General features: G+C 45.6%; 1 protein-coding gene across 1 annotated transcript in view; it reads right to left on the bottom strand.

The window, feature by feature from the left end:
• Positions 1-348: 348 nt before the first annotated feature.
• LOC139280557 (putative tetratricopeptide repeat protein 41) overlaps positions 349-16,282 on the bottom strand; it is a 107,069-nt gene continuing 91,135 nt past the window's right edge. The window contains exon 16 of the mRNA XM_070900051.1: positions 349-516. Coding sequence (XP_070756152.1) covers positions 498-516 — 19 coding nt within the window. The 3' untranslated portion in view covers positions 349-497. The remainder of the gene's footprint in view (positions 517-16,282) is intronic.

Genomic DNA, 16,282 nt, shown 5'->3' with positions numbered 1-16,282 from the left:
CGGTGCAGGCTCGAAGGGCCGAATGGCCCACTCCTGCACCTAGTTTCTATGTTTCTATGAAAATTTCGCCCGGTGAGAAAATGGATCTTGCACCAATATTCTCGGCGGTTTCTCGGTGGTTAAAATGAAACTAGGTGAAACGGGCGGTTCTTACCGGAATGGACGGTACATACATAAAATATAGTCTGAGGCTGCGGTTGGGCCTAGGGAGGGGGGAAAACTCAAAAAAAAAATTTTCACTTAAACAAAAAATAAAAAGTTATAAAACATTCTCAAGACACTTTTTGACGTAATTACCGTTTTTAGAATTTTTAAAATAATTTTAAAAAAGCTTTAACTTACCTTTCTTTGCAGGGTACTCACCGACCACCCTGTTTCCAGCAGCTTTCCGTGGCCAGTTTCCTCGGCGGTGCGTACGGGTCCCCACTGAGGCCAAACTTAGATCCTGGCGGTTTCCTCGGCGGTGCACGTGGGTGGTTTGCTCCACCGCGGTCTTTTCAAAATGTGGGCGGAACTCTTCAAAAAATAAAGAGGAAAGTTTCGCCGGGTGGTTTTTCATCAAAACACAGCCATACCGCCGAGAAATCCGCTGACAATGGGTGAAAGTCTAGCCCCATATACTGAGATGAAAATTCAAATATACATTCTAAAGGAAAGTTCCGACAGGTACTGCTTTTTCTGAATACCTATAAAAGCTATTGTAGAGTTGAAACTGTTCATAATCTCCGGAAGCCTGTGATTAGAGAGCATTTTCATCGGTTTGCTATAATGATGTACAAATTAATACTCCAACAATAATTATTTTTGAATTGCTTAACTGTTCAATTATCAAGATTAAATGATATGGCTATTAGGTTAGTCAAGCGCAGAATGTCTCATTTCTCCAAAGTACATGCTAATCATTCTGAATTCAAATGCCCCAGATGAAAGCTAATTATTTCAAATAAATCCTTCAACATTTCGGAGTTGAACAACACAGGAGAAGTGCCCTAAGGATACTGATTGACATTCAAGTGTCCTTATCCTCCTTTGTAAAGTTTAAAGGAGCTTGCCGAGGCTTAATTAGGCAAACAATCATCATCATCATAGACAGTCCCTCGAAACCGAGGAAGACTTGCTTCCACTCTAAAAGTGAGTTCTCAGGTGACTGAACAGTCCAATACGGGAACCACAGTCTCTGTCACAGGTGGGACAGACAGTGGTTGGAGGAAAGGGTGGGTGGGGAGTCTGGTTTGTCGCACGCTCCTTCCGCTGCCTGCGCTTGGTTTCTGCATGCTCTCGGCGATGAGACTCAAGGTGCTCAGCGCCCTCCCAGATGCTCTTCCTCCACTTAGGGCAGTCTTTGGCCAGGGATTCCCAGGTGTCGGTGGGGATGTTGCATTTTATCAAGGAGGCTTTGATGGTGTCCTTGTAACGTTTCCTCTGACCACCTGGGGATTGCTTGCCGTTCAGGAGTTCTGAGTAGAGCGCTTGCTTTGGGAGTCTTGTGTCGGGCATGCGGACAATGTGGCCCGCTCAACGGAGCTGGTCGAGTGTGGTCAGTGCTTCGATGCTGGGGATGTGGCCTGATCGAGGACACTAACGTTGGTGCATCTATCTTCCCAGGGGATTTGCAGGATCTTGCGGAGACATAGTTGGTGATATTTATCCAGCAATCTGAGGTGTCTACTGTATTTGGTCCACGTCTCTGAGCCATACAGGAGAGAGGTTATCACTACAGCCCTGTAGACCATAAGTTTGGTGCCAGATTTGAGGTCCTGACCTTCGAACACTCTTCCTCAGGCAACCGAAGGCTGCACTGGCACACTGGAGGTGGTGTTGGACCTCGTCGTCGATGTCTGCCCTTGCTGATAGTAGGCTCCTGAGGTATGGTAAGTGATCCACGTTGCCCAAGGCCACGCCGTGGATCTTGATGACCGGTGGGCAGTGCTGTGTGGCGGGGTCAGGTTGGTGGAGGACCTTTGTCTTACGGATGTTTAGTGTAAGGCCTATGCTTTCATATGCTTCAGTGAAGATGTTGACTATGACTTGAAGTTCAGCCTCTGAATGTGCGCAGATGCAAGCGTTGTCCGCGTACTGTAGTTCAATGACAGAGGATGGGACGGCCTTGGATCTGGCCTGGAGGTTGAATAGGTTTCCACTGGTTCTATAGTTTAGTTCCACTCCAGCGGGTCCTTGTTGAGAGTGAGGTGGAGCATTGCAGCGAGGAAGATCGAGAAGAGGGTTGGCGCGATGATGCAGCCCTGCTTGACCCCGGTCTGGATGTGGATTGGGTCTGTGGTGGATCCATTGGTCAGGATCGCGGCCTGCATGTTGTCATGGAGCAGGCGGCGCGCTGCGGGTCGGGCGGGAGTTAAAAAGTGCGCAGATGTCGCGACCAGGGACATTGCACACCGGGCGCAGTTCTCCCGGGCAGTGCTACTCCTCACCGCCGCTAAACCTGGCCCCAAAAATGCCCGCAGGGCGCTGGAGGCTGACCGCCCACCCAGAAGGCCTCACCGCTGCCATTGTCGCCCCTCAGGGGCAAAAAACAGAGCACAAAAGACTGGAAAATCGACCCCTTAATCATAGAATCTTAGAAACATAGAAATTTACAGCATGGAAGGAAGCCATTTCGGCCGATCGTGTCCACGCCGGCCGACCAAGAGCTACCCAGCCTAATCCCACTTTCCAGCTCTCGGTCCGTAGCCCTGCAGGTTACGGCACTTCAGGTGCACATCCAGGTACTTTTTAAATGTGGTGAGGGTTTCTTCCTCTACCACCCTTTCAGACAGTGAGTTCCAGACCCCCACCACCCTCTGGGTGAAGAAATTTCCCCTCAAATCCCCTCTAAACCTCCCCCCAATTACTTTAAATCTATCCCCCCTAGTTGTTGACCCCTCTGCCAAGGAAACCAGGTCCTCCCTATCCACTCTATCCAGGCCCCTCATAATTTTATACACCTCAATCAGGTCTCCCCTCAGCCTCCTCTGTTCCAAAGAAAACAGACGCAGCATCTCCAGTCTTTCCTCATAGCCAAAATTCTCCAGTCCAGGCTTGTAAATCTCCTCTGCACCCTTTCCAATGCAATCACATCTTTACTGTAATGTGGTGCTCCAGCTGCGGCCTAACCAGTGTTTTATACAGTTCAAGCATAACCTCCCTGCTCTTGTAGTCCATGCCTCGACTAATAAAGGCAAGTATTCCATATGCCTTCTTAACCACCTTATCTATCTGGCCTGCTACTTTCAGGGATTTCTGGACCTGCACTCCAAGGTCCCTTAGTTCCTCTACACTTTTCAGTGTCATACATTTAATGTGTATTCCCTTGCCTTGTTCGAACTCCCCAAATGCACCATTGCATCTCGTGCACCATTCTGGTAGGCATTGAGTGGAGCCGTGCACTTCCATGGGAAGAAAAAACAAATCGGAGGCATAATCACCCCAGGCCCCTTTCACATTAAGGCCGATTCCCTGCTCCCAGTCAGGACTGGTTCTCACCGAGAGCGCATCACGACAAATCAGGAATGCACAATGCATAGTTCTCAACTCCCTAAAATTAATGGGCTGCAGAAATAAAAGGCAGTACGCCAATAATGTGTTCCCTGTGAGCACTGTTCCCTCCCTGAAGCACGGAATTAACCTTATAGGTCCAAGTAGGCACTTGCAATGTATTTTTTTTATTCATTCTTGGAATATGAGCATCACTAGCTAGGCCGGAATTTATTGCCCATCCCTAGTTGCCCACGATAAGGTGGTGGTGAGTCACCTTCTATTACTAATTAGGCTGTGTGGCAAACATTACTACTGAAAAAGAAAATAATTGTGTTTTTTCTTCAATCAATCTGCCTCTGATCCAAGGATGCTGTGGGCAGGTTCTCTTCAGGGATGATGGAGCTGCAAGATGATAGGCCTGACAGTGGAAGTTTGGAACTAAAATAGTCTTCTGGTAGATCCATAATCTTATACCTGAACTGGGAAAATGAGAGGTATACCAGGGCACTGTTGATGATTGATCAGCCAGTCTGACTCACGAATGGAGCCTGGGTCGCTGGGGCAAGGATTCCTACCACTTAGCTCCAGATAATTCTATAAACAAAGGCCCTTCTCAAGATAACTCTATAAACCAATATCCTAACTGGTAGGGTAGCCTTAACTAGACAAGCACCAGAATTCGCTGCCTCAGAGAGCTGTGGAAGCTGGGTCATGAAATAAATTTAAGAGAGATAGACAGTTTCTTAACCGATAAGGGATTAAGGGGTTATGGGGAGCGGGCAGGGAAGTGGACCTGAGTCCCTGATCGGATCAGCCATAATCGTATTAAATATTGGTGCAGGCTTGAGGGGCCATATGGCCGACTCCTATTTCTTATGTTCTTATGAAGCTTAGCAGTGCTTTGTAATGGTAAGATGCAACAGCAGTATCTTGGGCACAACTGGGGACTCTGAAGCGTCTGCTCTGCCAACCTGTGCCATAAACACCATAGCCCGGATTTTAATCTGCAGTGAGGATTAGGCGGGCTGGGGGATGGCGGGGGGGAGGGGAGGGAAATCGAGGTAAGCACCAAATCCACATGACCTTGGCAGTGTGAGACCTTGTGCGATGTTAACACCATGACATCATCAGCATGTCCCCAGCCAGCCGTATGCCCCTGCCAGGTGGGAACACACAGTTAAATCACAGAGAGGGGGTTTCGGGAGGCTCTCGTGTTTCGGAAGGGAGGGGGGTGATGGAGCAGGGGGCAGGCATAAACTTTCCTGGAGAGGCATCTGATCCTCTTGGTTCCACAGGAAAAGTAAAAATAAAACATACCTGTTTGGGTCTGTTCTGGTCCCAGAGCCTCTTCCCACCTTCTTCACCTGGTGCAAGAGCTACAACACCAGAGTAAAAATAAAACGGGGAAGGTGGCTCAACCGTGGCTAACAAGGGAAATTAGGGATAGTGTTAAATCCAAGGAAGAGGCATATAAATTGGTCAGAAAAAGCAGCAAACCTGAGGACTGGGAGAAATTTAGAATTCAGCAGAGGAGGACAAAGGGTTTAATTAAGAGGGGGAAAATAGAGTATGAGAGGAGGTTTACCGGGAACATAAAAACTGACTGCAAAAGCTTCTACAAACATGTGAAGAGAAAAAGATTAGTGAAGACAAACGTAGGTCCCTTGCAGTCAGAATCAGGTGAATTTATAATGGGGAACAAAGAAATAGCAGACCAATTGAACAAATACTTTGGATCTGTCTTCATTAAGGAAGACACAAATAACCTTCTGGAAATACTAGGGGTTCGAGGGTCTAGCGAAAAGGAGGAACTGAAGGAAATCCTTATTAGTCAGGAAATTGTGTTAGGGAAATTGATGGGATTGAAGGCCGATAAATCCCCAGGGCCTGATAGGCTGCATCCCAGAGTACTTAAGGAAGTGGCCCTAGAAATAGTGGATGCATTGGTGATCATTTTCCAACAGTCTACTGACTCTGGACAGTTCCTATTGACTGGAGGGTAGCTAATGTAACATCACTTTTTAAAAAAGGAGGGAGAGAGAAAACAGGGAATTTTCGACCGGTTAGCCTGACATCAGTGGTGAGGAAAATGTTGAAATCAATTATTAAAGATGAAATAGCAGCGCATTTGGAAAGCAGTAACAGGATCGTTACAAGTCAGCCATGGATTTATGAAAGGAAAATCATGCTTGACAAATCTTCTGGAATTTTTTGAGGATGTAACTAGTCGAGTGGACAAGGGAGAACCAGTGGATGTGGTGTATTTGGACTTTCAAAAGGCTTTTGACAAGGTCCCACACAAAAGATTAGTGTGCAAAATTAAAGCACATGGTATTGGGGGTAATGTATTGATGTGGATAGAGAACTGGTTGGCAGACAGGAAGCAGAGAGTCGGAATAAATGGGTCCTTTTCAGAATGGCAGGCATGACCAGTGGGGTGCCGCAGGGTTCAGTGCTGGGACCCCAGCTATTTACAATATACATCAATCATTTAGATGAAAGAATTGAATGTAATATCTCAAAGTTTGCAGATGACACTAAGCTGGGTGGTGGTGTGAGCCGTGAGGAGGATGCTAAGAGACTGCAGGGTGACTTGGACAGGTTAGGTGAGTGGGCAAATGCATGGCAGATGCAGTATAATGTGGATAAATGTGAGGTTATCTACTTTGGTGGCAAAAACAGGAAGACACAGATTAGGAAAAGGAGAGGTGCAACGAGACCTGGGTGTCATGGTACATCAGTCTTTGAAGTTTGGCATGCAGGTACAGCAGGCGGTGAAGAAGGCAAATGGCATGTTGGCCTTCATAGCTAGAGGATTTGAGTATAAGAGCAGGGCGGTCTTACTGCAGTTGTACAGAGCCTTGGTGAGGCCACACCTGGAATAATGTGTTCAGTTTTGGTTTCCTAATCTGAGGAAGGACGTTCTTGCTATTGAGGGAGTACAGCAAAGGTTCACCAGATTGATTCCCGGGATGGCAGAACTGACATATGAGGAGAGACTGGATCAACTGGGCTTGTATCCACTGGAGTTTAGAAGAATGAGAGGGGATCTCATAGAAACATATAAAATTCTGACGGGATTGGACAGGTTAGAGGCAGAAAGAATGTTCCCGTTGCTGGGGAGTTCCAGAACCAGGGGTCACAGTCTAAGAATAAGGGGTAAGCCATTTAGGACCGAGATGAGGAGAAATTTCTTCATTCAGAGAATTGTGAACCTGTGGAATTCTCTACCACAGAAAGTTGTTGAGGCCAGTTCGTTAGATGTATTCAAAAGTGAGTTAGATATGGCCCTTACAGCCAAAGGGGTCAAGGGGTATTGAGAGAAAGCAGGAAAGGGGTACTGAGGTTGAATGATCAGCCATGATCTTATTGAATGGCAGTGCAGTCTCGAAAGGCCGAATGGCCTACTCCTGCACCTAATTTCTATGTTTCTATGTTTCAGGGCACCTGTTAAAATTACATCGGGGCCCAGTGACATCATCGGAGCCCAATCACCATATTTTTAGAAGGACCCCGCCTGCGTCAGGTGGGTGTCCTTGCCAACTGCTCAGAAGAGTAGAATAAAATTCCAGACAGTGGGATCGAAGGGGTACATCAGCTGGTAAGTCACCCGGCGGATTTTAACTTACTACCGCTGAGCGGCAAGGGTTAAAATTGTTTCCCCGTGATCAATTTCTGCATGTGTCAATTACAAACTCACCAAAAAGTACTCATTTTTTTTGCCAAACATTTCTTTTAAGATAAGCAAGAAAGTATGTTTTTTATATAAAGCAATGGTAATTATTTACAACTGAGTTACAAAATAAATCAATGCTAGGCAGAAAGTTCTTATCTCAGTTTACATTCTGCAACTTTATACCGTGTGAATGGCCCGTGGGTCAGTATAGAACCAGCGATCACAACATTCTTCTGAATGCTTGTCCCAAGATTACATTAGTTTCATGATTTGAAACAAAAAGTGTACAGTCAAAACAAAAATTATTTGTGTGATTATGTAGGAAAGGAATTCATATAATTTCATATAATTTATTGTAATTCAGAGTATAAACATTCCACAGTCAGCTCCCATAAATCACTGTCCCTTCTAGTATAGGGTTGTGATATGGGATAGGTTCATCACAATGCTTCTTTAACCACTCTTCCTTTCATGTCCTTTAACTCCCAGCACATAACTCACAAAATGAAGGAAATGTAAATTACAACAACAACTTGTATTTATATAGCTTAACACAGCAAAGTGTCCCAAGGCGTTTCACAGGAGCGTAATCAGACAAAAAATTGATACCATGCCAAAGAAAGAGATGTTAGGACAGATGGTCAAGAGCTAGGTTAAAGAGGTCAAGGAGCAGAGCGAGGCGGAGAGGTTTAGGGACGGAGGTCGAGAGCTTAGGGCCTCGGTAGCTGAAGGCACGGCCGCCAATGTTGGGGCGAAGGAAGTTGGGGGTGCACAAGAGGCCAGAATTGGAGGAGTGCAGAGTTCTCAGAGGGTTGTAGGGCTAGGGGACGTTAAAGAGATAGGGAGGGGCAAGGCCATGGAGGGGCTTGAACACAAGGATGAGAATTTTAAATGTGAGGCATTGGTGGACCGGGAGACAATGTAGGTGTGATGGTGAACGGGACATGGTACGAGTTAGGATACGGGCAGCAGAGCTTTGGATGACATCAAGTTTATACAGGGTGGAACATGGGAGGCCAGCTAGGAGTGCGTTGGAATAGTTGAGTCTGGAAGTACAAAGGCATGGATGAGGGTTTCAGCAGCAGATGGGCTGAAGCAGGGCCAGAGACAGACGACATTACAGAGGTGGAAGTCAGCAATCTTGGTAAGGGAGAGGATATAGGCTCGGAAACACAGATCCGGGTCAAATAGGACACCGAGGTTGCGGACAGTCAGGTTCAGCTGAAACAGTGGCCAGGAAGGGGGATGGAATCGGTGGCTAGGGAATGGAGTTTGTGGCATGGGCTAAAGGCAATGGTGAGAATGAACAAAAAAAAGTTCATGACAAAAGGCCAGACAACTCCACAAATGCATAACCAGATGTACAAATCTTGCAGATATAATATGATGTATATGTAGACATGGAGCATTGTGTCCAATTCTGGGCACCACACTTTAGGAAGGATGTGAAGGCCTTAGAGAGGGCGCAGAAAATATTACAAGCATGATTCCAGGGATGAGGGGCTTCAGTTTTGTGATAGACTGGAGAAGCTGGGGTTGTTCTCCTTGGAGCAAAGAAGGTTGAGAGGAGATTTGATCGAAGTGTTCAAAATCATGAGGGGTCTGGACAGAGTAGATAGGGAGAGACTGTTCCCATTGGCGGAAGGGTCGAGAACCAGAGGACACAGATTTAAGGCGATTGGCAGAAGAACCAAAGACGACATGAGGAAAAACATTTTTACGCAGCGAGTGGTTAGGATCTGGAATGCGCTGCCTGAGAGGGTGGTGGAGGCAGACTCAATCGAGGCTTTCAAAAGCGAGTTGGATAAGTACCTGGAGGAAAAACATTGCAGGGTTACAGGGAAAGGGCGGGGGAGTGGGTCTGGCTGAGATGCTCCTGCAGAGAGCCGGCACGGGCTCGATGGGCCGAATGGCCTCTTTCTGAGCTGTAACTATTCCATGATTCTATATAATACACGTTATCATCATTAGCGGTCCCTCATATCAAGGATAACTTGTTTCCATGCCAAAAAGGGATGAGTTTACAGATGTTTCAATGAAGGACCTAATACTTCAGGTCCCGAACTACATGTCGAAGGGTGGAAACATAGAAACACAGAAAATAGGAGCAGTAGTAGGCCATTCGGCCTCTCGAGTCCGCACCGCCATTCAATATGATCATGGTTGATCCTCTATCTCAATACCATATTCCCACTTTCTCCCCATACCCCTTGATGCCTTCTGTGTCTAGAAATGTATCTATCTCCCTCTTAAATATATTCAGTGACTTGGCCTCGACAGCCTTCTGTGATAGAGAATTTCACAGGTTCACCACCCTCTGAATGAAGAAATTTCTCCTCATTTCAGTCCTAAATTTCCTACCCCGTATCCTGAGACTGTGTGATCCCTTGTTCTAGACTTCCCAGCCAGGGGAAACATCCTCCCAGCATCCAGTACATCCAACCCCGTCAGAATTTTAAACGTTTCAATGAGATTCCCTCTCATTCTTCTAAACTCTAGTGAATACAGGCCTAGTCAACCCAATCTCTCCTAATAAGATAGGCCTGCCATCCCAGGAATCAGCCTGGTGAACCTTCGCTGCACTCCCTCTATGGCATGTATATCCTTTTTTAGGTAAGGCCAAAACTGCACACAATACTCCAGGTATGGTCTCACCAAGGCCCTGTATAACTGTAGTAGACATCCTTGCTCCTGTACTCAAATCCTCTTGCAATGAAGGCCAACATATGTCGAGGAACCAACCAGGGAGCTGGCCATCCTAGACTGGGTGATGTGTAATGAGAAGGGACTAATTAGCAATCTTGTTGTGCGAGGCCCTTTGGGGAAAAGTGACCATAATATGGTAGAATTCCTTATTAAGATGGAGAGTGACAAAGTTAATTCGGAAATTAGGGTCCTGAACTTAAGGAAAGGTAACTTCGATGGTATGAGGCGTGAATTGGCTAGAATAGACTGGCGAATGATACTTAAAAGGTTGACGGTGGATAAGCAATGGCAAACATTTAAAGATCACGTGGATGAACTTCAGCAATTGTACATCCCTGTCTGGAGTAAAAATAAAACTGGGAAGGTGGCTCAACCGTGGCTAACAAGGGAAATTAAGGATAGTGTTAAAACCAAGGAAGAAGCATATAAATTGGCTAGAAAAAGCAACAAACCTGAGGACTGGGAGAAATTTAGAATTCAACAGAGGAGGACTAAGGGTTTAATTAAGAAGGGGAAAATAGAATACAAGAGGAAGCTTGCAGGGAACATAAAAACTGACTGTAAAAGCTTCTATAAATATGTGAAGAGAAAAAGATTAGTGAAGACAAACGTAGGTCCCTTGCAGTCGGATTCAGGTGAATTTATAATGGGGAACAAAGAAATGGCAGACCAATTGAACCAATACTTCGGGTCTGTCTTCACAAAGGAAGATACAAATAACCTTCCGAATGTACTAGGGAACAGTGGGTCTAGTGAGAATGAGGAACTGAAAGATATCCTTATTAGGCTGGAAATTGTGTTCGGGAAATTGATGGGATTTAAGGGCGATAAATCCCCGTGTCCTGATAGTCTGCATCCCAGAGTACTTAAGGAAGTGGCCCTAGAAATAGTGGATGCATTGGTGATCATTTTCCAACAATCTATCGACTCTGGATCAGTTCCTATGGACTGGAGGGTAGCTAATGTAATGCCACTTTTTAAAAAAGGAGGGAGAGAGAAAGCGGGTAATTATAGACCGGTTAGCCTGACATCAGTAGTGGGGAAAATGTTGGAATCAATCATTAAGGATGAAATAGCAGCGCATTTGGAAAGCAGTGACAGGATTGGACCGAGTTAGCATGGGTTTATGAAAGAGAAATAATGCTTGACGAATCTTCTGAAATTTTTTGAGGATGTAACTAGTAGAGTGGACAAGGGAACCAATAGATGTGGTGTATTTGGACTTTCAAAAGGCTTTTGACAAGGTCCCACACAAGAGATTGGTGTACAAAATCAAAGCACATGGTATTGGAGGTAATGTACCGACATGGATAGAGAACTGATTGGCAGACAGGATGCAGAGAGTCGGGATAAACGGGTCCTTTTCAGAATGGCAGGCAGTGACTAGTGGAGTGCCGCAGGGCTCAGTGCTGGGACCCCAGCTCTTTACAATATACATTAACGATTTGGATGAAAGAATTGAGTGTAATATCTCCAAGTTTGCGGATGACACTAAACTGGGTGGCAGTGTGAGCTGTGAGGAGGACGCTAAGAGGCTGCAGGGTGACTTGGACAGGTTAGGTGAGTGGGCAAATAAATGGCAGATGCAGTATAATGTGGATAAATGTGAGATTATCCATTTTGGGGGCAAAAACACGAAGGCAGAATATTATCTGAATGGCGGCAGACTAGAAAAAGGGGAGGTGCCACGAGACCTGGGTGTCATGGTTCATCAGTCACTGAAAGTGGGCACGCAGGTACAGCAGGCGGTAAAGAAGGTAAATGGTATGTTGGCCTTCACAGCTAGGGAATTTGAGTATAGGAGCAGGGAGGTCTTACTGTAGTTGTACAGGGCCTTAGTGAGGCCTCACCTGGAATACTGTGTTCATTTTTGGTCTCCTAGTCTGAGGAAGGACGTTCTTGCTATTGAGGGAGTGCAGTGAAGGTTCACCAGACTGATTCCAGGGATGGCTGGGCTATCATATGAGGAGAGACTGGATCAACTGGGCCTTTATTCACTGGCGTTTAGAAGGATGAGAGGGGATCTTATAGAAACAAATAAGATCCTGACGGGACTGGACAGGTTAGATGCGGGACGAATGTTCCCGATGTTGGGGAAGTCCAGAACCAGGGGACATAGTCTTAGGATAAGGGGTAGGCCATTTAGGACTGAGATGAGGAGAAACTTCTTCACTCAGAGAGTTGTTGACCTGTGGAATTCCCTGCCGCAGAGAGTTGTTGATGCCAGTTTATTGGATATATTCAGGAGGGAGTTAGATATGGCCCTTCCGGTTAAGGGGATCAAGGGGTATGGAGAGAAAGCAGGAAAGGGGTACTGAAGGAATGATCAACCATGATCTTATTGAATGGCGGTGCCAGCTCGAAGGGCCGAATGGCCTACTCCTGCACCTACTTTCTATGTTTCTATGTTTCTATACCATTTATTTTCCTAACTGCTTGCTGCACCTGCATGTTTGCTTTCAATGACTGGTGTACAAGGACACCCAGGTCCCTTTGTACATTGACATTTCCCAAGCTATCACCATTTAAATAATACTTTGTCTTTATGTTTTACCTATCAAAATGGATAACTTCACATTTATCCACATTATACTGCATCTGCCATGTGTTTGCCCACTCACTCAACCTATCTAAATCGTCTTGCAGCGTCTTTGCATCCTCCTCACAACTCACAATCCTCCAGGTATGGTCTCACCAAGGCCCTGTATAACTGTAGTAAGACATAGTTTTGTGTCGTCAGCAAACTTGGAAATATTACATTTGGTTCCCTCATCCAAATCATTTATATATATTGTGAATAGCTGGGGCCCAAGCACTGATCCCTGTGGTACCCCATTAGTCCCGAAAAAGGCCCGTTTATTCCTACTCTGTTTCCTGTCAGTTAACCAATTTTCAATCCATGCCAGTATATTACCCCCAATCCTATGTGCTTTAATTTTGCACACTAACCTCTTATGTGGGACTTTATCAAAGGCCTACTGAAAATCCAAATACACTACATTCACTGGTTCTCCCTTATCTATTCTATCAGTTACATCCTCAAAAAAATACAGTAGGTTTGTCAAACACGATTTTCCTTTCACAAATCCATGTTGACTTTGTCTAATTCCGTTGATATTATCTAAGTGTCCCGTTATCACACCCTTTATAACTCTTAACATTTTCCCTACTACTGATGTCAGGCTAACCGGTCTGTAGTTCCCCATTTTCTCTCCCTCTTTTTAAATAGTGGGGTTACATTTGCCACCCTCCAATCTGCAGGAACTGTTCCATAATCTATAGAATTTTGGAAGATGACAACCAACTATTTCCATGGCTACCTCTTTTAGTACTCTGGGATGCAGATCATCAGGCCCTGGGGATTTATCGGCCTTCAGTCCCATTAGTTTCTCCAGCACTATTTTATTACTAATAATAATTTCCTTTAATTCCTCTTGCTACTAGACCCTTGGTTCCCTAGCATTTCTGGGACGTTATCGGTGTCCTCTTCCGTGAAGACAGAACCGAAGTATTTATTTAATTTTTCTGCCATTTCCTTGTTCCCCATTATAAATTCTCCCATTTCTGACTGTAAAAGACCTACATTTGTCGTCACTAATCTTTTTCTTTTTACATATTGTAGAAACTTTAGCAGTCGGTTTTTATGTTCCTTGCAAGTTTACTCTCATACTCTATTTTTCCCCTCTTAATCAATCTCTTGGTCCTTTTTTGCTGAATTCTAAACTGCTCCCAATCCTCAGGCTTGCTACTTTTCTGGCAACTTTGTATAACTCCTCTTTGGATCTAATACTATCTTTAATTTCTTTTGTTAGCCATGGTTGGGCCACTTTTCCTTTTGTGTTTTTACGCCAGAAAGGAATGTATAACTGTTGCAATTCATGCATTCGTTCCTTAAATGTTAGCCATTGCCTATCCACCATCATGCTTTTTAATGAATCTTCCCAATCTAACATAGCCAATTCATTCCTTATAACTTCGTAGTTTCCTTTGTTTCGATTTAGGACCCTAGTTTCAGATTGGACTACTTCACTTTCCATCTTAATAAGGAATTCAATCATGTTATGTCACTCTTCCCTAAAGGACCCCGCACAACAAGACTGTTAATTAACCCCTTCTCATTGCAAATTTCCAATCTAGGTTAGCCTGTTCCCTAGTAGGCTCCTCAACATACTGGTCTAAAAAACCATCTCGTACACACTCCAGGAATTCATCTTCCACAGTATTATTGCTAATTTGATTTGGCCAGTCTATATGTAGATTAAATTCACCTACGATTATTGTAGTACCCTTGTTGCATGCATCTCTAATTTCCTGTTTGATGCCGTCCCCTACATTACCACTACTGTTTGGAGGCCTATAGACAGCTCCCAGCAATGTTTTCTGCCTCTTTATGCTCCTTAGCTCCACCCAGACTGATTCTACATCTTGATTTTCTGAGCCAATATCCTTTCTCACTATTGCTCTGGTTTCATCCTTTACTAACAACGCCACACCATCCCCTCTTCCTTTTTGCCTGTCCTTCCTAAATATCGAATATCCTTGGATATTCAGTTCCCAACCCTGGTCACCCTGCAACCATGTCTCCATAATTGTACACCAGCCACCACACAGGCTTGACAGAGCTAGGTCTTGGTCCAGTGGCAAGGATTAACCAAGATGACTGGAGACCAGCTCTGCAGATCGGGGCCTTGAAAGGAGCAGCGTGCGGCCCGACGGATATTCGGTGTGACTTACACAAAGTCAGAGTTGGCAGTACATTGTGCACAGTTTTTCATCATTGCTGTGGAATTACTGTCGGCTAGAATTTATGATGGACAGTGTTTCCACAGAAAAGCTTAACTTGCTTATGCCAAATTCCTCTCTGTGTTAGCTCCTGCATCAACTTGCTATGAGCACCTAAAACATTCGTATGAGAACAGCGGCAATTGTTATTCTGACACTTATACCTTACATACTCAGGGCCTTCTTTTGCAGTCTCAAAACAAAACTGGAGTTTGATGTATGATGCGTTTCCACTGTGGTTTATTTTTATTGTTTAGGGCAATTTTACTAAATATCTAAAGAGGCCACGGGGAACGATGGAGTATCTGAAGGACTCAGCTTAAGCTTCTCCCACACACCTCGTAATAACCATTGAACAGCAGCATCAGGAGAGATTAAAGAACAGGTCACTGATCCCCAAAAAGAAAAAAAGACTTGCATTTCTATAGCGCCTTTCACGACCTCAGGACATCCCAAAGCGCTCTACAACCAATGAAGTACTTTTTGGAGTGTAGTCACTGTTGTAATGTGGGAAACGCAGCAGCCAATTTGCGCTCAGCAAGCTCCCACAAACAGCAATGTGATGATGACCTGATAATCTGTTTTAGTGATGTTGATTGAGGGATAACTATTGGCCCCAGGACACCGGGGATAACTCCCCTGCTCTTCTTTGAAATAGTGCCGTGGGACCTTTTCCATCCACCTGAGAGAGCAGACGGGGCCTCAGGGGGTTTAACATCTCATCCAATCTCGTGGCTGGAGAAGGTGTGTGATGCAGAAAGACATTAGAAAAGGGAAGGGGAGAAAATAAATGTCCTTCGGGGGTTTTTCTGTTGCATTACATTAGTTGTTAATACAGCCTTAAAATCCACACAACCTAGCTTTTCTAGAATAAATTGTAACAATGCTATTAGAAAATCCTAATCTACAGGTAATGCTATCTAGTAGTTTCAACAGATTTTGCGTTTTATAAATCTCAATTTTTGGTGTCCCTTGTATTATATAAGAACACAACAAATAGGAGCAGGAGTCAGCCATTTGGCCCCTCGAGCCTGTTCCGCCATTCAATAAGATCATGGCTGATCCGATCTTGGCCTCAACTGCACTTCCCTGCCCGCTCCCCATAACCCTCCACTTCCCCGTCCGCTCCCCATAACCCTCCACTTCCCCGCCCACTCCCCATAACCCTCCACTTTCCCACCCGCTCCCCATAATCCTCCACTTCCCCACCCGCTCCCCAAAACCCTCCACTTCCCCGTCCGCTCCCCATAACCCTCCACTTCCCCGCCCGCTCCCCATAACCCTCCACTTCCCCACCCACTCCCCATAACCCTCCACTTCCCCACCCGCTCCCCATAACCCTCCACTTCCCCACCCACTCCCCATAACCCTCCACTTCCCCACCCACTCCCCATAACCCTCCACTTCCCCACCCACTCCCCATAACCCTCCACTTCCCCGCCCGCTCCCCATAACCCTCCACTTCCCCACCCACTCCTCATAACCCTCCACTTCCCCACCCGCTCCCCATAACCCTCCACTTCCCCACCCACTCCCCATAACCCTCCACTTCCCCACCCACTCCCCATAACCCTCCACTTCCCCGCCCACTCCCCATAACCCTCCACTTCCCCACCCACTCCCCATAACCCTCCACTTCCCCGC

This window comes from Pristiophorus japonicus, chromosome 15 (assembly GCF_044704955.1).
Source record: "Pristiophorus japonicus isolate sPriJap1 chromosome 15, sPriJap1.hap1, whole genome shotgun sequence".
Classification (NCBI taxonomy): domain Eukaryota; kingdom Metazoa; phylum Chordata; class Chondrichthyes; family Pristiophoridae; genus Pristiophorus; species Pristiophorus japonicus.
This window is presented reverse-complemented; position numbering and strand designations above follow the sequence as displayed.